We start from the raw sequence: 23933 nt of genomic DNA, 5'->3' as shown, positions 1-23933 counted from the left end.
CCTCGCTTTCTCCCTCCGTACTTGAGTCCTCGCTTCCTTCCCAGGCGTCGGCGTGTCTCGGCTCCTCTCCTCCGATACCTACGTCGCCGCCTTCCCCCTACACGACGGCCGCTACGACAAGGACGGGCCGGACGGGGAGATATGCGACAGGCGGGTGAGTGTGTGCCCATTTTCTTCGTCAAATTCCCGTTTTCTTTAAGTTCCCATTTTCTTTATCTTTCCATTTTCTTTTTCTCACCCTCCGTTTTCTCTTTCATCATCCATTTTCTCTCACTGTCCTCCATTTTCTTTGTCTAATTCTCGTTTTCTTCTTCACTCCCCGTTTTCTTTGTCTCATCTCTCGTTTTCTTCATTTAATTCCCGTTTTTTTTGTGTGTGTGTTTGTGTGTTCCATTATCTTATTCTCCTTTTCCTATTACGTATTGCATAAAATGGTGATTATCTTATTTTTATTTTCCTTTCTCCCTATTACGCTTCACTTTCCTTTTTGTTCTGTTTCACTTTCTTTTTCCTTCATTCCGACTTTTCTATTTCAATCCTCGAATTCATAACCTTTCCCGTCCCCTCATCCCTCCTTTCCTTCCCTTTTTCCCCACTCCACTCCTTTCTTTCTTTCTTCAATCTCTCTTCCCCTCCTGAGTTCCCTTTATACTTTATACTCTCTCTCTCTCTCTCTCTCTCTCTCTCTCTCTCTCTCTCTCTCTCTCTCTCTCTCTCTCTCTCTCTCTCTCTCTCTCTCTCTCTCTCTCTCTCTCTCTCTCTCTCTCTCTCTCTCTCTCTCTCATCCATTTATTTCTTTGGTTTCAATCTCTTCATCTCTGAGTCTCTCTCTCTCTCTCTCTCTCTCTCTCTCTCTCTCTCTCTCTCTCTCTCTCTCTCTCTCTCTCTCTCTCTCTCTCTCTCTCTCTCTCTCTCTCTCTCTCTCTCTCTCTCTCTCTCTCTCTCTCTCTCTCTCTCTCTCTCTCTCTCTCTCTCTTCACGTTTCCCTTTCTCTTCTTTCCTCTTCACTTTCCTTCACTTTCGTCAACCTCACTTCCCTTCCTGAGTCCCCTTTATACTCCTTGACGTTTCCCTTCCTCCTCTTTCCTCTTCACTTTCCCTTCACTTTCTTTAATCGGACTACTCACTCCAATCCATCCCTAACTCTGGCGGCGGTGGTGAGTGGTGATGATGGTGATGATAGGATATACCCTTCCAATATTCTACCCCTTCTTAACCTCCTTCTCTTCCTTTCCTTTCCTCTCCTTTCCTTTCCTTCCCTTCCCTTATCTTCCTTTCCTTTCCTTTCCTTTCCTTTCCTTCCCTTATCTTCCTTTCCTTTCCTTTCCTTTCTTTTCCTTTCCCTTCCTTTCCCTTCCCTTCTATTCCTTTCTTTTCCTTTCCTTTCCCTGCCCTTCCCTTCCCTTCTCTTCCTTCCATTCCCTTCCCTTCTCTTCCTTACCTCTCCTTTCTTTTCCCTTCCATTCTCTTCCTTTCCATTCCTTTCCTTTCCTTTCCTTTCCTTTTCCTCCCCTTCCCTTCCCTTCCCTTCTCTTCCTTTCCTTTCCTTTCCATTCCTTTCCTTTCCTTTCCTTTCCTTTCCTTTTCCTCCCCTTCCCTTCCCTTCCCTTCTCTTCTCTTTTCTTCTCTTCCTTTCCTTTCCTTTCCTTTCCTTTCCCTTCCCTTCCCTTCCCTTCCCTTCCCTTTTCTTCCCTTCCCTTCCCTTCTCTTCCTTTCCTTTCCTTTCCATTCCTTTTCTTTCCTGTCTTTTCCTCTTCCACTATTATCTTTCTTGCTCCCATTATTACTCATTTCATTAACTCTATATAATCCCTCTTTCCCACTCCAATCCCTCTATAACTAAATCTAAACCTTCCCCTTTCCCTCCTCCCTTTCTTCCTCCCTCCCCCAGCTGCTGTACATGGAGTGGGCACACTACACGAAATGGTACAAGAAGCAGCCCCTCCACGTGGTGCGCCGCTACTTCGGGGACAAGATGGCCCTCTACTTCGCCTGGCTCGGCTTCTACACGGAGATGCTCATTCCCGCCGCCATCCTCGGGACCTTCACCTTCATCTGCGGCCTCTTCATCATGTTCTCAGACTTCAACCAGCCCAGGTGAGTCGTGTACTGCAGCTTCTTATTGGTCATGCTCCCTCACCTTTATCTGTGGTCGGTATCAGGACACCTCTCCTCCCGAAATTGACCTCTCTTTCGGCCACCTCTTTTTATTTATTTTTTTATTTTTTAGAAGCAACGAGTAGCGGGCTTTTTTTTTATTATTGTTTCCTTTTTTGTGTGCCCTTGAGCTGTCTCCTTTGTAGTAAAAAAATAAAATAAAATAAATCAACCCGGGTAAGCCTTGTACTGCTGTTTCTTAGTCTTACACACTCAGAAACATTGATAGGTTAGAACAAATCAACACCAAGGCGTCAAGGTTCATTACAAACAATTACACTCGAGCGCCTGGAATCACAACACGGATCAAGCAACAGATAAACATGGAACCTCTTTATATAACAGACAAGCACACAGACTTACACTTATGTACAAGATCACACACACTCGCATTGACGTTATTGGTCATTTGCATTACATAAATTTACATAGATTTACATAGAGGGGTGAGACGGAGGGAGGAAGTTAGAGTGAAAATGTAAGAGAGAGGAGTGAATCTGTAAGAGAGTGAAAGAAAAAAAGAAAGAAGGAAAGAAATAAAGATGGAGAGAAAGAAAGAGAGAAAGAAAGACAAAGCAAGGAGGAAATAGAATAAGTAAATAAATAAGTAAATAAATAAAGAAAGAAAGGAAGAAAGAAAGAGGGAGAGGGAGTGACAATGTAAAATAGTCAATGAAGTTAAAACTCACCCAGAACACTCATTATCACTCTTTCTACGTCTTAATTTCCGCCATAACCTCGTCCCTAAACCTCACCTTCTCTTCTTCCGGCGATGCAGTGACGAGTTCTGCATTTTACTCTTCCTTTTACTCATCGCCTTCTTTCTACGTCTTAATTTCCGCCGTAATATTGACTTCCTTGCTGTTTTTTATCGCCTTTTCATGCCAGCTGCTTTAATGGTACCTCAAGGACATCTGCCTCACCATAACCTCGTCCCTAAACCTCACCTTCTCTTCTTCCCGCGATGCAGTGACGAGTTCTACAGCCACGGGATATATTGCCTTATATTCTCTATACTCCAAACGCTTCAAGTATTTCTGCGTCACTGTAACCACTCCTTTAAGCCTCACCTTCTCCTCTTCCCGCCCCGCAGTAACGAGATCTGCAGCCAGGAGAACAACAGCACGGGGAACATCATCATGTGCCCGCTGTGCGACAAGCTGTGCGACTTCTGGCGGCTCAAGGACTCCTGCCTCAACTCCCGCATCACCTTCCTCTTCGACAACCCCATGACCGTCTTCTTCTCCATCGCCATGTCCTTTTGGGGTGAGGGAGGCTTACATAGATTTACATAGGAGTGAATGAAGTAGTACGAGAGAGAACGGGGGACCAAAGGAGTGAGAGAATAGAGTTAAGTTTCAAGAGGAGAGGGGGTTACATAAATATACATAGATTTACATAGATTTACATAGAGGGGTGAGAAGGAGGGAGGAAGTTAATTTAGAGTGAGAATGTAAGAGAGAGGAGTCAATCTGTAAGAGAGTGAAAAAAAGAAAGAAAGAAAGAAAGGAGAGAAATAAAGATGGAGAGAAAGAAAGAGAGAAAGAAAAAGAGAGGAGGAAATAGAAAAAATAAGTAAATAAATAAATAAAGAAAGAAAGAAGGAGATAAATAAAGATGGAGCGAAAGAAAGAGAGAAAGAAAGAAAAAAAGAGGAGGAAATAGAAAAAATAAGTAGAGAAAGAAAGAAATAAATAAAGGAGAGAAATAAAGATGGAGAGAAAGAAAGAGAGAAAGTAAGAAAGAAAAAGAGAGGAGGAAATAAAAAAATATGTAAAAAACAAACAAATAAAGAGAGAGAGAGAGAGAGAGAGAGAGAGAGAGAGAGAGAGAGAGAGAGAGAGAGAGAGAGAGAGAGAGAGAGAGAGAGAGAGAGAGAATATGCAAAGTAGCCAATGAAGCTAAAACTCACCCTGAACACTCACTATCTCCTTCGCTCTCAGCCACAATGTTCCTGGAGCTGTGGAAGAGGAAACAGGCCGTTATACAGTGGCAGTGGGACCTGGAGAACTACGAGGAGGAGGAGGAGCTGAGGCCGGAGTTCGAGGAGAAGGTGACCACGACGAGGATCAACCCGGTCACCAACAAGCCCGAGCCGTACCTGCCGCTGTGGAGCCAAATCACGCGCCTCGTAGCCACCCATTCTATCGTGCTGCTGATGGTAAGGGGGACTGTGTAGAGGACGGGTTGAGGGGGGATGGAGTAATGGTGTTAGAAGGGGTAAGTGTGTAGTTTGGGGTTAGTTAGTAAACGTAGATGTAAAAGGTAAAGGGAATGGAAGAGAAAGGAAAGGAATGGAAGGGGAGGGAATGTGAAGTGAAGTTATGGGAAGGAAAGGGAAAGTTGGAAAGTGAAGGGAAAGGAAAGGAAAGTGAAGTGAAAGGAAGGGAAGGGAAGGGAAGGGAAGGGAAAGGAAAGGAAAGGGAAGGGAAGGGAAAGGAAAGGAAAGGAAAGGAAAGGGAAGGGAAGGGAAGGGGAGTGAGGAAGGGTATATCCCATCATCACCATCATCACCACTCACCACCATTCACCGCTAGCTATCATCATCACCACCATCACCACCATCACTACTCCTTATCAGCTATCATCAACACCACACATCACCACCACCCTCACCACCACCCTCCTCCCATCAGCTGTTCGTGGTGTTGGCGGCGGTGGTGAGCGTCATCATCTACCGCATGGCCGTGGCGGTGGCCATGTACCAGGTGGAGTCTCCGCTGTTCCGCCGCAACGCCAAGCTCGTCACCTCCATCACCGCCGCCAGCCTCAACCTCGTCATCATCCTCATCTTCAACTTCGTGAGTACCATAGACCTTCTGTTTGGGCTGGTCTTGTTGTGATCTGCTCTATTGTGTGTTTTAATGTTTTAGTTTAGTGAGTTATTTACATATTCTTACCTATTTGTGTGTTTTTACAAGATTTAAGTCATGTTCATGGTCTCTCGTCTTTTGAAAATATGAGGCAGGGTCTTTCTTTCTCTCCATCTTTATTTCTCTTCTTTCTTTTTTTCTTTCTTTCTTTCTTTCTTTATTTTTTACTTTTTTCCTATTTCTTCCTTTCTTTTTCTTTCTTTCTCTCTTTCTTTCTCTCCATCTTTATTTTACCCTTCTTTCTAAGGGCTACGTGTTGACCTCACACGTTACAGTCAGTTAAACTATTCGACTCTTTAAGTTCCCGGTTCTTGCATACGCTGTACCTTGAGCCGGCACCGCATTCTCTCAATCGAGCATATCTGTCAGCCTGATCACGCTGAAAAGACTCATCACTGTTGAGCCCATTCCTTTGCCAGCGTAGTTGTTCAAAGCCCAGTGTGATGCAGCACTGGCAGGGCCCGTGTACTTGTAGGGCCGAGGGCTCCTCATTACTTTAATTCGACCCTGTTTCTGTCGAAGTGGCAGACATGGGGCGATTACTTATGTTATGTAATCGATTACGATTACGATTACTTCATATTTTCACGATTACGATTACAATTACAATAAAATTATGTGTAATCGATTACGATTACAAGATGTATTAATCGTGATTACAATCGTGATTACAGGAAGGACTGAAAGAAAGGTGAACGTGCAAATTTGATACACATGTACCATACTAAATATTTAATTGGTTGAATTACTACAGATATTTAGAGTACATACTTGTGTACGAGAAACTATTTCCTAAAACTTTGATAATGTAATCGCAAAAGTAATCACGATTACGATTACATTTTTAATGTATTCGATTACGATTACGATTACTTGAAAAACTGTAATCGATTGTAATCGATTACGGTTACAGATTACGATTACCCCGTGTCTGCTAAGTGTTAGTATTTTTCTGTTGTCTGTGTTACGAGTGTTTCGTCACCTTTGTTTATTCTTTATGTGTGTTCCTGAGCGCCCTTCTCCGCCTCCTCAGTTCTACGAGAAGCTGGTGGTGTGGCTCACGAACCTGGAGGTGCCGCGGACCGAGACGGAGTACGAGGACTCCTTCACGCTCAAGATGTTCCTGTTCCAGTTCGTGAACTACTACTCCTCCCTCATCTACATCGCCTTCTTCAAGGTGTGTGTGGGGTGACTTACCTCATGGCATAAGGCCTGACGAGACCCAGACCCTTACCTTACTGTTCACTGCCTTTGACACGGTTGACTCTACCTTATATAACTTCCTAACCCCGTATATTACTATCCACTTCCATGCTTTACCTAACCTGTCTATTGATTCTACCCTATTGTGGTGCCGAGACCCGCCTGACGGGTGAGCCTCCCATAACTCACTCTGTGAATGGGGTACTTCATTGGCTGACTAGTTAAGGAGCGGCTATCCCATTTCGCTGGTCGCGGGTTCGATCCCCAGCGCCGTCAAAACCTTTCCTTGTCTGGCTTAATTTCTCGTGTGTTTCGTGACACGCTGTGGTCGTGTGGGAGTACAGTAAAGAGAAAACACAGGGCGTTACACGATGACTAAACCCTACTCCTTATCCACTTTTCTTGCCTAACCTGATCTAGCTCTGTCCCTTATCCAACTCCATTCTCACCTTTCCTATCCTAACTTCATCCTTACCCTTTACACTTCTCTTTACGGCCCTTGCCTACCTAACTCAGTCCTCCGCCTTATGGTCGTATCCTAATCTGGCTTGATCCTGCCTCTAATATTACTTTACATAGACCTATCCTAACCTAACATGATCTCTCAACTCTTACACAACTTTCCATAGTCCTATCCTAACTTAATCCGCCCTCCCTTTGATCCTAATCCGCTTCTCTTGATCCCAACCCCCCTTTGCTCCTAACCCCCCTCCCCCGTTCTTCCCCCAGGGCCGGTTCTTCTACCACCCCGGGGACGAGGACGCGCGCAGCAATGTGTTGATGCAGCTCCGTTACGACATGTGCGACCCCGCGGGCTGCCTCTTCGAGCTCTTCGTGCAACTCGCCATCATCATGATCGGCAAACAGCTCTTCAACAACGCCATAGAGATCATATTTCCGTGAGTGTGCGTGTGAGGAGGGGTAAGGGTTTGGGGCGTCGGGGGGGTGAAGGGGGTGTAGTGTGGGTATGGGTGTGTATGGGTGTGTATGGGTATGTGGTGAGGGTGTCAGGGTCTGTTTGGGGAAGTCTAATGGGTGTGTAGATGTGTTTTTTCTCTTTTACTAAATTAAAGGCATTGTTTGATGACTTGTTCGTTCATAGGAGTGCTTTGTGTAGCATATGTGTGTGTGTGTTTGTGCGTGCTTTGGTGTGTGTGTGTGTGTGTGTGTGTGTGTGTGTGTGTGTGTGTGTGTGTGTGTGTGTGTGTGTGTGTGTGTTTGGAGGCGTTACTCACGTTTCCTTTCGTGTTTGAAGTGTAATTGTGTGAGTGTGTTTTACGATATTTGGAAGCATTACTAGTGTTTTAAGTGTGTGTTTGTGTGTGTACATGCGTCATTGTGGCCACCCGTGTGATTGTATGTGTGTATTTGTTACGGTGTTTGGAGGCGTTACTGGTGTGTGTTTCCGAGTTTTAATGTGCGTGTGTGTGTTTAGCATCCTGAAGGTGTGGTGGAACAAGCGTCGGGGTCACAACAACCAGCTGAGCGAGGCCTACACACGCTGGGAGCAGGACTACGACCTCGAGCCATACACCAGACTGTCCCTCTTCAACGAGTACCTGGAGATGGGTGAGTCCCCCCTGAAAGACCGGGCCGGGCTTTCTACTTTGTGTTCCTCCTTCTACTCCTACTCTTGTGTTCTCTGTTTTCTTATCCTTTTCATCTGGTTTCTCGTTCTTTTCATCTTTCTTCTCTTTATTAACTACTTTCTTGTCTTTCTCATCCTGCATAATCTTCTTTCTCTCCGCCTCCTCCTTCCCCTCCTCCTCCTCATCATCAGTAGTCTTCTTTTCCTCCTTCATAATCTCCTCCTCCTCCTCCTTCTCCATAGTCTTCTTTTCCTCTTCCGAGAGTTGTATTGAAAAGAAAACAAACCTTACACCTTTTACCGCCTTTACGGATAGATAAATAGATGAAAACATTGATAAATAAGTAGGCAGATAACAGATAGAGGAAAACAAGCGACTGAGAGAATGAACCAGTGAGCGAAACAGTGAACAACTCTCCAAACCTATACTCGAGTCCCCCTTTCTTTCCCTTTTATCCTCCATTCTCCTCTCTTTCCTTCCTTTCTCTCCCTTTCATCCTTCACTCTCCTCCTCCTTCCTTTCCCTCCCTTTCATCTTCTTTTTCTCTCCCCCTATTCCTCATCAGACCCCTTTCATCTACACTTCTTCCTTTTCCTTTACGAATATCAAACTGTTTAATCTCTCTCTCTCTCTCTCTCTCTCTCTCTCTCTCTCTCTCTCTCTCTCTCTCTCTCTCTCTCTCTCTCTCTCTCTCTCTCTCTCATAAGAACATAAGAACGCAGGAGTCTGCAAGAGGCCGGTAGGCCTGTACGAGGCAGCTCCTTTGACCCTAAGGTCCCGTGTATCTAACCCCACCTAATATCGCCTCAGTGATCCAGTACGGGTTCGTCACTATCTTCGTGGCCGCCTTCCCCCTCGCGCCCATCTTCGCGCTGCTCAACAACATCGTGGAGATCCGCCTGGACGCCTACAAGTACCTCAGCAAGTGTCGGCGGCCCAGGGCGGAGCGCATCCAGGACATCGGCATCTGGTACAGCATCCTCAAGGGCATCACCTACTTCTCCGTCTTTACCAACGTGAGTGTGGGTGGGGAGGGTATGCGTGTGTGGGGGAGAGATGGAGTGGGTGCGATAGGTTGTGTGTGTGGGTGATAATTTGATCTCTCCACCAGGACGCCCACCAGCCCAACGGTGCCAGATTGTCTTACTCAACCTCATATTTACCGACTTCCGACCCAAAAACTGTCTCATGGACCCCAATAAGGAGATTCACTTATAATTATCGTTAAAAAGGTTAATTCCTGATGTTTCTTGGCAATAGTTAGGCGTCAGAAACCGGTAAATACTTTGCTCTGAGTACGATGATCTGGCAACGTTGCACCAGCCGGCATTAACTAGCTCATTAATCACTAAGAGGTTGTTGACACGGCCATGCACTCTACGGCTGTTCATGTTCCCGCTGACACCTCTTGAAGGCTAACTTACCGGCTATTCAACCCTGACCCGCAGTCCATAATATATATATACATTCATCTAACTACATAACCATCTGTGCATCCATCTATTTGTCCACCAGTCTATCCATCCATCTATATGTCTACCTTTCTATCCATTTATCTATCTGTTCATCTCTCTGTCTCTCTCCTCAGGCGGTGGTGATATCTTATACGAGTGACTTCATCCCTCGTCTGGTCTACATCTATGGCTATTCCAAGAACCACAACCTCGAGGGATACATCAAAAACACGCTGTCGGGTACGTGTGTGTGTGTGTGTGTGTGTGTGTGTGTGTGTGTGTTTGTGTGTGTGTGTGTGTGTGTGTGTGTGTGTGTGCTCTGTTTGCTTAGCTTATTCCCTCTTTTCAATACCGTTCTTTCTACCTCTTCAATATAGCCTCAGTTTTTAACAAGTAATGTGGTCGTGGTTGAAATGAAATGTGGCAACTTTCGTACTAAGAGTTTTTTTCGGGTTCTCTCCTCGTATAACATCTACCTTCTTTTGTCTTCATTATCTGTTTTTCCTCCGCGTTTTAGGTCTTTTTTTTATTGTTTTTTTGTATTTATGTAGTTCTGAGGTACAGTGTGACAACCTCCTTAAAACTTGTTGCACTATCCACGCAGCTTAATTCTGCTTTATTTTCAACTTTTTTTTTTTGTTTTTTTTGCATTCATCCCGACGAGCCTTACATGTAACCTCGAGGACTCTTGGGTTGGTATTATAAGACAATGTCGCTTCTCACATCAACAATTTCTAAAGGTCAAAGAGGGGATCAGTCGGGTTCTAATGAGTGTTTCTTCAGGCTCACGGTACAGAGGAAGGGTCAGACTAACACCAGGGTCATAAAACTACTCCCGGAAATGCCCACAACTCCTACGAAAGCCTTGTCAAATATGTGTTCTTGGGCGGCGAAGTTTCTTATAATACGATCCCTTGTTTTTGTTCTTCCTTCCCACGTCCAGGCATGATACAACGTTTGAGAACTCGCTTTTCTTTTCTTCTCCTCCCGTCTATCAATGCAACTTTTGGGAATTTGCTTTTGTTTGTTCTTCCTCCCCGTTGTTTGGGAATATACTTATTGTTGTTGTTCTTTCCTTCCTTTATCCTTGATGCAATGTTTGGGACTTTATTTTTTTGTGTTAAAGTTTATTTCAGCACCCCCTTCCTTGTTTCTTCTCCCGGTCTTCAACACGGAATATGCTTTCTGTTGTGTTGGGATTAATTTGGTAGTCTATTCTTCCTCTCCTTCCTCAAGTCTTCAATAAGGAGTTGGCTTTTAGTTGTGTTAAGGCAAGTTCAGTGGTTTGCTCTTCCTCTTCCTCTCCTTCCCTCAGTCTTTGTTGTGTTGGGTTCAGCTTACCATCCTCTTCCTCTTCCTCTCCTTCCTCAAGTCTTCAATAAGGAGTTGGCTTTTAGTTGTGTTAAGGCAAGTTCAATGGTTTGCTCTTCCTCTCCCTCTCCTTCCTTCAGTCTTGTTGTGTTGGGTTCAGCTTACTGTCCTCTTCCTCTCCCTCTCCTTCCCTCAGTCTTTGTTGTGTTGGGTTCAGCTTGCCATTCTCTTCCTCTTCCTCTCCTTCCCCAAGTCTTCAATAATGGCTTTTAGTTGTGTTAAGGCAAGTTCAGTGGTTTGCTCTTCCTCTTCCTCTCCTTCCCTCAGTCTTTGTTGTGTTGGGTTCAGCTTACTGTCCTCTTCCTCTTCCTCTCCTTCCCTCAGTCTTATTGTGTTGGGTTCAGCTAACCATCCTCTTCCTCTTCCCCAGTCTTCAACACCTCGGAATACAAGGACAACATGGGCCCGGAGAAGAGGGACGGGTGGCCGCCGGTGTGTCACTACCGCGCCTACCGCAACGGCCCGGACACCGAGAACCCTTACGACATCACGCAGCAGTTCTGGCACGTGTTCACCGCGCGGCTCGCCTTCATACTCATCTTCGAGGTGAGGGGATGGTCACTCTTCTGTCTGTGTCTGTGTATGTGAGCTGAATGTTTCTTTTTTTGTCTTAAGTTTTTATTTCAATACTTTCACCACATTTTCTGCCTGTCTGATTACATGATTTGTTTCTTTATCTGTATGTGTTTGTTTGTCTGTCTACTTCTTTGTCCATAAGTCTTCTGTAGGCACCTCTAATGTCTGTGTCTGCCCTCACTCCCCGCAGCACGTGGTGTTCCTGCTGACGGGCGCGATAGCCATGGCCATCCCGGACATACCCGTGGAGGTGCGGAACCAGATGAAGCGGGAGAAGAAGGTGAGGCACACACACACACACACACACACACACACAAATAATTATGATAATAATAATAATAATAATAATAATAATGATAATGATAATGATAATAATAATAATAATAATAATAATAATAATAATAATAATAATAATAATAATAATAATAATAGCAATATAGAGTAAGTAGAAATAAATGTTAATAATCTAACCTCTGAGAAACAGCAGGTAGCCAGAATTAAATAGCTGGGTCAAAAGAAACAGATATCTAACTGGAAACTTTATTTATATTAAACTGAAAATAATCAAAATAAATAAAAAGATAGAATAGGGCACTTGCACTTGCATTGATATCAAAATAGATAAAAAAATATAATATACGTATGTAATAAAATAAAACCAAAAATAAAATAGAAATAGATAAAAGATTGAAAAAATCATTTTTCTTTTTTTAAATAACAGAATATAATTACTATGAAGAAATGAATAACAAGAAATAAATAAAAGATACAAATTAATTAAAGAAGCAAGACTGAAAATTATAAAAAATATCAAAATTAAAATAAATTAAAATAATTAGCTACATATAAGAAATAAGGATCTTGTTGTAGTGCAGCACAAGAAGGTGTTCTCCCTCGTTCCCTCCCCAGGTTGAGAAGGAGACGCTCTTCGAGAATGAGATGCGCAAGATCCGGCAGGAGCGGCAGGGACGGCAGGTGGCCAGCCCCGACGACGACACCAACCACCTCAACCTGGACCTGGGGGAGGGGCTCACCACCACCGCCAACTCCCACCGCAGCAGCCCCAGCGCGCACACCCGCTAGCACACCCACCACAGCGTTAGGCAAGGCAGTGTAGCGTAGTGATTTAAATAAGACCCATATTCTCAGACACTTTTTTTGTCGTATATTTTTTTATGATAATACTGGTGGTTATAATGTTGAAGGTGAGGAAGGTGGTGACGGTAGTGGGGGTGTTGGTGATGATAGTAGTAGTGATGATGGTGGTGGTGTATAACAACGATGATGGGGATGGTAATGGTGGTGATATTGGAAATGGTGTAATGTAACTAATATTTCCCAAGGCCACAAAGGAGATTAGCTGGGTTTTCATGAGTCTTTTTCACATTCATGGTGCAGAAGCCTTGTCAAACTATTACCAGGCTCACAATAACACATGGAAATACTACTAATACAACCTCCACCAAAGCCTTGTCACACTATCACCAGGCTCATAACACTACCCATGGAAATACTACTAATACAACCTCCAACAAAGCCTTGTCACACTATCACCAGACTCACAACACTACCCATGGAAATACTACTAATACAACCTCCACCAAAGCCTTATCAAGCTATCACCAGGCCCATAACACTACCCATGGAAATTCTAACACAACCTCCACCAAAGCCTTGTCACACTATCACCAGGCTCATAACACTACCCATGGGAATACTAACACAACCTCCACCAAAGCCTTATCCAGTGTGAGGGGTGAGCCTTGAAGTGTTTGATAATATGGGCCTTGGTTAGTTAGTTCTGTAGCCTTGGTGTTGTTGGGGTAAAGAAATTGTCTGTTGATTGTATTGGAGTTTATTTCTTGAAGTACAATTTTGGGCAATGCTCTGTACTGTACCATCTCTTGTCTTAGGTACAGTAGTAGTAAGCAGTGGTGTAGAATATCTTTTCCTACTTTTGTCTGACAGTATGCAAAGGGAAATATGCTCTGTTGAAATTGAGCTTCTTTCCCCCTTTGTATCAGACCAACTTACTAAATGAGATGACCTCCATTTCCCTTTGTGCTGTGTATTATAGGCTGACTAGTGCCTGGTGGTGGTGGTGGTGGTTGAAGCAGAATGTATACCCAGAGGTGCCTGGATGTAAGGGTTTCAATAACTCATGTAATTTTTATCTTAGCATTCTTAAGTGTCTGTCTCTGTTCCTTGTACCTTATAATCTCTGTCTTTCACTTGCTCTCTGTTGTATGTATTTCACCAATCTGTAACTTGGCAGCCTTTATTGTCTGTTTTTCTACTGTGTATCTCATCACGCCTCCATGATCTAGTGGTCAGCGTGCCTGGCTTCTACTCCGCAGGCCTGGGTTCGAATCCCGGCTCGGGCAGTCGGCGTGCAGCTCACCCAACTGTTCATCCTCCCTCTCGGGCTGGTCGATAAATGGGTACCTGGGGAAACCTGGGGAAGGTAAACTGTGGTAACCCGGATGTCACACTGGCCCTGTGTCCCGGGGTAATGGGCTCCCTCCCACCACAGGCTCAAGGGCCAATGTGACGGAGATGAGCACCGAGGCCACGCGCTGCTACAGCGTATGCCCCCAACTTTACCTTTACTTTATCTCATCATCTCAATCTTTCACTCTCCCTGTTGTAAGTGTTTCACCAATCTGTAGTGCTGTGTAGGTGGACTCTTCTTCATTCTAGTGTTAAGTCTTTGCAAAGGTATTAAATGTCACACAATGTACCAACACTGAGGAGGTGGTGAGGGCGGGCAGGTAGGGAGGTTCAGGGGAAGAGAGCATGAGCTGGAGGTTGGATTTATCATATCTTTATCTTTCTCTGACATGCATCACCTCTTTAACCTATCTGGTATGCAATGTTTTCACAAATTCCTCACAGGCCACAGAACATCATTTTTTTTCCAGTTTTTACAGAAGTAAAAAATTTTATGCTCAAGTTTTAGAGCTTAAATTTACACACCTCAAATCAGAACGTTCTAGACCTAATGGTTACAGAGAGATGGCTGGTCAAAGGGGAAAAAAGGGCAGTGGAGTAGAGGGAGGCAGTGAGAGGCTGGGGTCATCTCTCCTGCATGTTCAGCACTTGGTTCTGATTGGTTGGAGGAGATCAACATCATCATCAGGGCAAAGCATGTAGCTGCCAGTTAATAAAGAACATTTGTGATAGTCATTCCCTGCGATTTTCAGTAATTCTGGAAAATTGACGATCGTCAATCCTGGCACCATTAACTTGATGTGGAGGCGGTGGTATTCCTTAGTGATTTTATTTTATTATGCTTCATCTCTTTGTAGAAATCCAAGGCTTTTCATCTCCAGTTTAATTTACATTTCATACTATAATATATATACAAAATTCTCCCTTTCCTTCCCATCTCCCAGCTCATTGTTCTCCCCACCCTTGCCGTGCCCAACACTTTTCCCTCAGTCTCGTCAAGGTCCACCCCCGTTGTCTGTGATATGTGTCTACCCTCAGCGGCCTCAGTGTGGCGGCCGTGGCATTTGGCTTTGGGATCTGAGGGTCCTCGTGCATTTGTTGTGTTTATATAAGTGTCTGTGCCATGCCTACAACACTTTGCCCTCTGTGTGTTGTTGACGGTGGTACTGAGGGACAGTGGCACAGAATATAGTGGTGTGGGTGTTTTGTAGAAAAAACAAGTAGAGAAGGAAAAAAAGGTGTTCTGTTGTGATACAAAAGGAACAGAGGCACACGGGACTGTGGTGTGGGCATGCTTGAAGGCCCTCAGAGGAGAGGGGTGATGATAAACTTATAAACAGGATAAGAGTGAGTGTCCTGTGCCCAGTGTTGGTGTTACAAATGGGACGGAGGCACAGACGACCGCGGTGTGAGCACTACAGAGAAGAGAGGAGGAAGGACATACATAAATGCCTCTGTGTGTTCAGTTATGGTGAAACAAAAGAACATTGACAGATGACTGCAGTGTCTTTCATTCACCCACGGTCTGATCACCTGCTGTACTTGTGATCACCAGTCAGTACCCTTCCAGGAAAAGCTTTCTTGAGCTCACTGGACCAATCTATTGGTACAGCCAGGACCTCACATGCTCACTATCAAGCAATGACTGGTTGGCTGTTCCCTCACCAGGCACAGACTGTTGGGCATGGAGGAATTGTCCACACCAGACAGACAAGTTGAGGTGATGAGGAGGGCATGTCAGACAGCAGTCATTAAGTGGTCAGCAGGCCCTGGGTGGGTGCAGCATTGGAAAGGGAGACAGGAGTGTTGTGTAGCATATTGATTGCTGTGTCACTGAAAAAGAAAATGAAGGATTGAATGGTAAATGTGGTGAGACTGGAAGAGACTGGCACCAAATCACCAGGAAGTTGATTTTTGTCAACTATGGGGCGAAGGTGACCACTAACTGGCCTGTCATGGCTGCCCAAATGTGTGATGACAAACTTTTTACTTTCGTCCGCCAGCCGCTGGCCAAACACAGTATGGACGTAGCTTATGGTTTCTGGGCCCAAGGTAGCAGCACTCTCTCAGGAAGAAGAGTGAGTGTGTTGTGTGTGTTGTTAGGGGAACACAGAAGAGGAGAGGCAGGAGTGACTGGTGTGGGTGTGATGTAAAAGATATAATGTTTTGAAGCTCCAGTCAATGGCACTCGCACAGGAAGAAGCACAGTGTTAGACTTTTAAACAGAAGATGAGGTGTGCTGTGTTGAAGATTATACAGGGAGGACGGTGGTGTAGATGATTGGTGAGTGTGTGTGTGTATTTACATGTATTTACCTAGTTGTGGTGTACAGGGTCTACACTTGCAGGTCCTGTCTCCAAATCTCTGTTTATCAAGCTAACTTTAAATTCATGAATCTTTTGGCTTGAACTGTCTCCTTTTGGGTATGTGTGTGTGTGTGTGTGTGTGTGTACATGTGCGTGTGTGTATGTGTCATTCACCATAGTTGGGCCACACCCTGGACTTGTGATCCAGCCAGCACCCTTTCTGATGAGCTTGGAGCTCAAGTGATGATGAGTATGGCTGGAACCTCACCTCACACCCACACACACCCGAGAGGCGGGACACGAACCCCGGCACCCTCCAATGCTGGGTGGACAGCGGCGAAGATTAAAGAGGACTGATCACCCATCCTCCGCTGGGAATCAAACCTGGGACCTATTGGTTGTGTGGCAAGTGTGCTAACCACTGTGTGTGTGTGTGTGTGTGTGTGTGTGAGCAGGGTTAGAGTAATTGATATTTTAAGTCAAATGTAATTAGTAGAAATTTTAATGTGTATAATTAATATCACTTTACTAATTGTACATACTTGTGGAGGTGTGGCAGGTGAGTGGTGCGTGTAAGGAAGTGGCCGGCCAGGTGTTCCTCGGGGTGCAGGCAGTGACCTGACCACACTAGTGAACTCATTGTTGCTTTGTCAACTTTCAAAGTAAAAAATTGCATTTTTAAAGTTAAAAACTTGTAGTTATGGTTGACTGAAACCATATTTGTGTTAGTTAAGTGATATAATTAACATTCATAATTCTATGTGTAACTGTAATCTATTTTTAATGTGTAACTGATTCATCCCTGCGTATGTGTGTTTGTGTGTGTGTGTGTGTGTGTGTGTGTGTGTGTAGGAAAAGGTGGCCTGGCTGAGTGGCTGTTTTGTGTGGTAACAATGGCGGTGTGGCGTCACTGTAAATACAATGTGTTCAGAGACGGCCTCTTTGTCAGGTCTATGTATGTTTTATAATATATCTTTATGTCGTCATACAAGATAATATCTATCAACAGTGCATTCCGAGAACATTTCCTCCGCCACGCAGGCAGGAGTTTCCGAGGCCACAGGCACACAAGGACAAGCTTCCTTCACCAGCCATCATACAAGTTTTATAATATCCACATGTCAATAATACACTGTATCTATCCTAACTGACTGATGGCTTTCAATTTTCCCAGAAGGTGGCAAGGTGTGTTCATGTGTTGTGTTGTGTTTGTGTTTTTCTGTGTTCTACAGTATCACCTTGATTTACCAGACTTGGACTTAAGGAAATTAGTACAAAACGGAGGAATCTGAACTGACTAGGGAAATTCACACTTCTTGACACTGATGGAGTGTGAGTTCTGTATTCACAAGCAACCAGCTGTGCACCAGGCTGTGTAGTTAGTTGGAAGCGTTGTATATTTACAGAGTCAGGTCAACATGTTACAAACTCAGTCATCAAAATATATAATAAAAAATCAACAAAACCAACTTGAAAATCAGGAAAAAAAGACAAACCAGCTACAATGCTCCTAAATACTAATACAATGCTTAACCCAGTAGCAGCAACAGGCCAAATTTCTGGCCTTACCGTGTACCAGCGACGGGCCAAATTTTTGCCCCCTAAATAGATGATGCATAAACTGATCACAAATGCGTTGATATATATTATGAAATGGTTTGTGTGAGTGACGATTTTTTCTCATTAATTCGCTTAGAGGGGCCTTTAAGAAACATGACCCCCATAGCTACCGGGTTAAGAAATCAGGCATTACTCACCCACTCTACAACAGCTACTACAGTCTATATTAATCTCGAATGCACACGCTGGAGATGAAGATGCATGGGAAACAAACAGACTCATACTGAACAACGCCTCTGAATGAATATGTGACTCCTCTACAGATGAGGACGAGTCTTGGACATGGTAGGTATGGTGATGGTGGCTAATGGTAGATGTATAGTGACTGATAGTGATGATGGTGATTGGGACTAATGGTGGATGATGACTGGTTATGAAGGTGAATAATGGTGGATGATGAATGAAAAACGTATAGTGACTGATGATGATGCATGGACAGATGGTGCAAATCAAGATGGATGACAAAGTGGGTGACTGGCAGAGGGTGACATGGGAAGGATCATGCAAGGTAAGTAAGAAATAATAGATGATCAAAGGTGAGTGAATCAAGGTGGGTGATGGTGTGCATGGATTAAGAGGAATGACAGTAGATGATAATGGGTGACACAGCAAGGTAAGTGACAAACAATGGATGATGACAGGTTGGATGATGTGACGGATGAAACTCTGAGGGCTAGGTGGTCCGGGTGGCTGGCAGGAAGTACTGTATCGTGACGTCCTCGTGCAGCAGGAACATGTGGATCATCCGCTCATCCACAATGTCTGGGGAGAGAAGGTGACTTAAGGACACTTGAAAACATGACACTGAAGAGACTGGGCAGAATTTGAACCCAGCCTAGGCATGCTAACCACTACATCATGGAGGAACATAATGATAGTAAAGGTGTTAATGGTGATGGGAAAGATGGGCAATAATAATGATGATAGTGATGAGATAATGAGCATGTGTAACGATGATGGTGAGATGATGAGCGATGACAGTGACACACGAAATAGTAAATAAATTAAAAATAAACAAGATGAGTGATAATAGTGATACAAAATAGTATATAAATAGAAAATAAAATGAATGCATGATAGTGACACATGCAAAATAAACAAGTAATAAAACAAAATCAAAACGCATGAATCACTCACTGCATATGACCTTGGCGGGGCCGACCTGCTCCCCAGCCAGAAAGGAGGACAGCTTCTTGATCTCCACTGTGGCCGAGAACAGCTGCTCCTCGTCCCCCTGGGTCGGCGCACCCTCCAGGTCTGTTGGGCAATGGGGTGTTAGAGAGGGGTGGCAGGAAGGAGTCTTACTCACTAAACCAACTTCTATCTATCAGCAAATTCATCTATGCTTCCTTACTAATGAGACCTTATATACAAAAAAAACTGAGGTCATTCTTTGTTGATTTCTACCATAAGGTGCTGGCTATCATGTGTCTGAAAATACCCTATACTTAATCTAATCTAGCCTAACAAAACCCAAAACAGTTATAGGTCTTGCCTCAGAAAATTCATATATGCTTCCTTACTAATGAGACTTTCTATACAATAAAGTGAAGTTATTCTTTGTTGATTTATACAGTAAGGTGCTGGCTATCATGTGTTTGAAGATACCCTAAACTTAATCTAACAAAACCCCAAACAGTTACTATAGGTCTTGACTCAGAAAATTCAAATATGCTTCCTTACTAATGAGACTTTCTATAGAACAAAGTGAGGTATTTCTTTGTTGATTTATACCATAAGGTGCTGGCTATCATGTTTGAAAAAAAAGAAAAAGAAAAAAAAAAAAGAATTGTCATGAGAAAGTTTTATGTTAGAGCTATTATGCTATGTTATTTTTATGTATGAGTGGAGTTTTATGTTATGTTATCTTTATTTTATGAGCTGAGTACTGAGTTTTATGTTATTGAGTTTTATGTTAGAGTTGAGTACAGAGTTTTATGTTAGAGTTGAGAATTGAGTATTATGTCAGAGTCAGGAGTTCTATGTTATGTTATTGAGTATCATGTTGAGCTGAGTATTGAGTTCTATGTTATGTTAGTGAGTTTTATATTAGAGTTGAATACTGAATTTTATGTAACAACTGAGCACTGAGTTATGAGTTGAGTAAAGCCTTGTACAAAGAGGGTGTTTGATCTCATACTTTATGTGTTCACTGGGAGAAGGAAAAGGTAGAATGGCCTCCACAACCTTAAATTATTATAAAGCTAAATCTGACTGATAGACATTTAAACAAGAACCAACACATGGAAGTAATTTTTTCTATGTCACATAGTGGAAAATAATAAACAGCTACTAGAAGACAATGAAACACCAGCAAAATGGGAAGAAAAACAGTGAAAAAATGAAAGAAAAATGACTCTCGCCTCACCCCAAGTTGGCTTGCTAAGATTCCTGAAGTAGGTTGAGACGCTGGCCGTGTCCGAGGTCACCGAGAGGACCAGCATGCCCTTGCGGTTTGCCGAGAGGGTGAGGGCCGAGGCGAGGCTCTTCATGCGCTCCACCACGTGCCGCAGCTTCTTGAGGGGCGGCAGGTAGAGGGAGACGGAGAAGTGCGGCATCTCGGGCTCTTGGTAAAGGTGCCACTGTCGCCTGGGAAGTGGCACCACTGGAACGTCGTGAACCACTGTACGGGCATGGTCGGAGAAGGACGGCTGTGGGGGGAGAAGAGGAATGGGTGGGGGGAGTGAGGAGAGGGGAGTTAAGGGGTGTATAGGGAGGAGAAAGTAAGGGGTGTGTGGAGGGAGAGTTTAGGGGTGTGAGGAGGGAGAGTGAAGATGTGTGGGGAGGGAGTGAAGAGGTGTGGAGAGGGAGATGAGATGAAAGTTGATAAATTAGTGAATGGGTGAGTGAGTGAGAAAGTGTGAGTGAGAGTGAATGAGGTGAGACTGAATGATTGAAGAAGATGGAGGGAAGGGGAAAGGAGGAAGAGAGGGGAAGAGATTGATGGAAAAGGGAACAAAGGGAGGGAAGAAGGTAAAGGGAGACCAGGAGGCAAGGATGAGACGAGACAAAAAGAGAAAAAGAAAGACAGAGACAGAAAGTTACAGTATATACACACCCACCAACCCATACTCATGCACATACACACACATGAAAACAAGTGCACAATCTCACCAACTGCATCTCTATGGTGAGGCACGGGGAGAGCTTCTTGGCCAGCTTGATCTTGAGTGTTCGTATGCTGGTGTTGTGTGACTTGAGGGAACTCAGCGTGCCTGACAACTTATCTGAAAGTTGAGGGTGGGTCAGCGTCCATCACTCCTCCGTGTTAATCTGAGTTACTGGCTTAAGGTTGTGGTAATTTATAGCCTTGGGGACATAAAATATACTGAAATAGCTAAATGTTCAGTAATCAGTAGGAAAATTGAAGGGAGAGCAGTTTTTTTTCATAGCTGTTTTCTTTTTTATTTGCCCTTGAGCTGTTTCCTTTGCTGTATAATAAAAAAAAAAAAGCACAATAGAAGGGGTGACTGCATAATTCAGAGTAAAACAAAAGGAGTGACAAGTTGCTTAAGTAGTTAGAATACTGGCTGTATTAGCTCAATAAAGACAATAAAGAGCAATGATCAACTGTATGAACAGGATGTATACGTAGACAAACCATTTCAAATAGTCCGTTTTGGCGTTCGATTCCGTGAGTTCTTTCCTCCCCTCTGCTCTGCCACACAGTTCCAACACCTATTTTTCCCTCTCATATGCTACCTATAGCTAACGTGTGAGAGGAAGGGATAGGTGTAGAGACCATGTGGCAGAGCAGAGGGGAGGAAAGGACCCGTGGAATCGAACACCAAAACGGACTACTTGAAATGGTTTGAATATAGTAATAAGTTGTGACCAGTAGGAGACAGAAGTAATAGAAAATTAAAGGAATGGCTCCTCACCCGGCTCAAACTCTAGGAATATCTCGTTGTGCTCCTGTGACACGCCGGCCATGACCACGTTGGTGAAGTAGTGGCCCTGGTCCAGCTCCGCCCAGAGGCCCGGTGCACGGTTCAGTGCCCCCGGCTCATTGATGATGAAGTAGAGGTGCGTCGGTGTGATGCGCACCACACACATCTTGGACAGCCGTGCCAGGGACCCAACCACATCTGGAACAGGGGGAGAGGGAGAATGTTTACCTTAAATTAGTCTACTAATACTACAACTACAAGAAAAGTGTAGCAAGACATCTCTCCATCTGAAACTGACCTCTCTTTTGGCCACTCTTTACTTTTTGCTTTGTGGGAGCAACAATTAGTGGGCTTTTATTATAGACTTTCTTTTTGTTGCCCTTGAGTTGCTTCCTGTGATGGAGTAAAAAAATACATAAATATATACAACCACTACTACTACTACTATGACTACTGTGCTACTACTACTACCATGCAAAGTACACTGCATGTTCCCAACCTTACTTTCAGTTGGGTAATAATTTTGTGATTTTCCAAAAAGTTTCAATGATTAAACTGATATGAAAATGTACCTTGCTTGTATTTTAGTCTAACCACATACTGTAATATAACAGTCAATAATAAAGAACAATCTACCCTGACACAACTGAACCAAACCAGACTCAAATAAATACTATACTGACCGGGCAGAGGACATTTCCCTTTTTAAATAATTAAGCAGCCATGGGTTACTCTTTTGATGGATGTTGCCGATCTTCTTGGCATCTGACATAATTTGTTTGCTAATCTATGCAACACTGACCTTGCTTACCAAGTAATGCTTGTTAAATAACCTCACCCTAATAGCTATATCGATATTGTGACCACTGGATTGTTTGGTGTAATTCTGGATAAACACCCCACAGTTTACTTTTCATTGATTACAAATTTCTGATTATCTACATCTTGGACATGTTTTGCAGCTACGTGATCAGTCTTTTCAGTGCTTGGAGCAGCTGACACACTCCTCGTCTGGCGGGGTGTGGGTCGGTCCGCCGGGGGTCGTGTCTGTGCCTGCCAGGTGTTGTCAGGTGAGGTACACAGGTGAGCCGTAATAACCGTGTAACTTTAAAACTATGCATTTGCCCAGAAAACGAATGTCACCATCGCACAGAGGAGAATAAACTGCGTCTGGGTGAGTGTATGTCATTTTTTTAGTATTGAGGCGGCCTCAGACTACATGTTGACGGCTGGCGCTTACGTGCAAACTGTCTGATGGATATAAGCTCCATCATGGTGCCGGAGAACTTCATGGTGGCCTCGCCGCGGCCCGGGGCTCGCCAGGTTCGTGGAGAAATTAGTAAAAGTGTCAAGATGCGCGGGCCAGCTTGAAGCGCCGCCGCCCATCACGTGGGATTGTTGACACCGCCGCCAGGGCCGCCACTCCCGGCGACGTCAGGGAGGCATATAATAGACACCTTAAGAGATAGATATACCCTATTTTGGCTTTGTTATAATTTATATAAGTCTTATGATAATAATTTTTCTATCTTCTTTATTTATATTTTGGTATTTTGAAGTTTGTTTTGGGATTTCTGAAAAAAAGTGTGGCACCCCTGATAAATTCATGTCTGCGTTCTTGTGGTGTTCAACGAAATACCTGTATTATGAAAATCAAATGTATTTCCGTATTGTTTATATCCAGAAGGTTTCTCACTTTCATGGATATATGAGAAACTTGTAAGCTACGTAGGCAAACAATCGAAATAAGTGTGGCTATAAGGACGAGGCTAGATCGACTCATTGACTTGATTGATTGATTGATAGTTTATTGTGACTTTATTAATCGTTTCTATAATCAAATGCCGCTCCTTTACAGAAAACCCGATTCACGATCAGTACGGTAGCGAGACAGGATCCATTGACTTTAATCGTTTCTAATTAATAAAAGCCGCTCCATTAAACAAAACACCGAGGCCATGATCTGAAAACTCTCCTCCCTCATTAGATTAACGAGTTCACGGAAGGAAGGATATATTTGCCCGCGGTACACACTATAAGTAATCTCCATTATGCTCAGACCTCCGGCAAATATTATTCTCTTTAATTAGAGATTGCTCGAGGAGTGATTATTTCTGGATATAATGACTCGGGAAGGAAGAATGGAAAAGAAAATATTAGGCTATTCAAGACGAACGACATCCTCCATTATTGAAAATCTCTTGCATACCTGACTTACTCTAGCTCTGTTCTTATCTTTATTATTGCTATCGACATTATTATTACTGTTATCTTTATCAGAATCATTTATAGTGGTTTATAAAATGGCAGGAAAGCAAAATTACCCATTGCAAGGAAAATACGCGATTGATTGACTTGATATAGCAACGTTACCATATCAAGCATATAATCTTCTGCTGATAGATTAATTGATTCTGTTGATGGATTCATTGATTCTGCTGAT

At 43.7% G+C, this 23933-nt stretch overlaps 2 protein-coding genes across 2 annotated transcripts in view; one reads left to right on the top strand and one right to left on the bottom strand.

Annotated features, from left to right (window-relative positions):
* The window catches only part of LOC127005343 (uncharacterized), a 135976-nt gene extending 118554 nt beyond the window's left edge, over positions 1 to 17422 (top strand). Inside the window, exons 13-25 of the mRNA XM_050874110.1 lie at positions 27 to 154; positions 1892 to 2097; positions 3251 to 3423; positions 4101 to 4318; positions 4794 to 4958; positions 6064 to 6207; positions 6963 to 7132; positions 7669 to 7802; positions 8633 to 8838; positions 9411 to 9516; positions 11018 to 11193; positions 11414 to 11503; positions 12133 to 17422. Of these exons, the coding sequence (XP_050730067.1) occupies positions 27 to 154; positions 1892 to 2097; positions 3251 to 3423; positions 4101 to 4318; positions 4794 to 4958; positions 6064 to 6207; positions 6963 to 7132; positions 7669 to 7802; positions 8633 to 8838; positions 9411 to 9516; positions 11018 to 11193; positions 11414 to 11503; positions 12133 to 12306 (2090 nt within the window). The 3' untranslated portion in view covers positions 12307 to 17422. The remainder of the gene's footprint in view (positions 1 to 26; positions 155 to 1891; positions 2098 to 3250; positions 3424 to 4100; positions 4319 to 4793; positions 4959 to 6063; positions 6208 to 6962; positions 7133 to 7668; positions 7803 to 8632; positions 8839 to 9410; positions 9517 to 11017; positions 11194 to 11413; positions 11504 to 12132) is intronic.
* LOC127005670 (checkpoint protein HUS1-like) lies at positions 16772 to 22892 on the bottom strand. Its single transcript, XM_050874756.1, has 6 exons — positions 22731 to 22892; positions 21482 to 21688; positions 20715 to 20827; positions 19969 to 20251; positions 18738 to 18857; positions 16772 to 18362 (listed from the first exon to the last, which is right to left on the bottom strand). The coding sequence occupies exons 1-6, from the start codon at positions 22780 to 22782 to the stop codon at positions 18274 to 18276; spliced, it is 864 nt and encodes a 287-aa protein (XP_050730713.1). The 5' UTR covers positions 22783 to 22892; the 3' UTR covers positions 16772 to 18273.
* Between the last annotated feature and the right edge of the window lie 1041 nt (positions 22893 to 23933).

The sequence above is a fragment of the Eriocheir sinensis genome, chromosome 30 (genome assembly GCF_024679095.1).
Source record: "Eriocheir sinensis breed Jianghai 21 chromosome 30, ASM2467909v1, whole genome shotgun sequence".
NCBI lineage: Eukaryota > Metazoa > Arthropoda > Malacostraca > Decapoda > Varunidae > Eriocheir > Eriocheir sinensis.
This window is presented reverse-complemented; position numbering and strand designations above follow the sequence as displayed.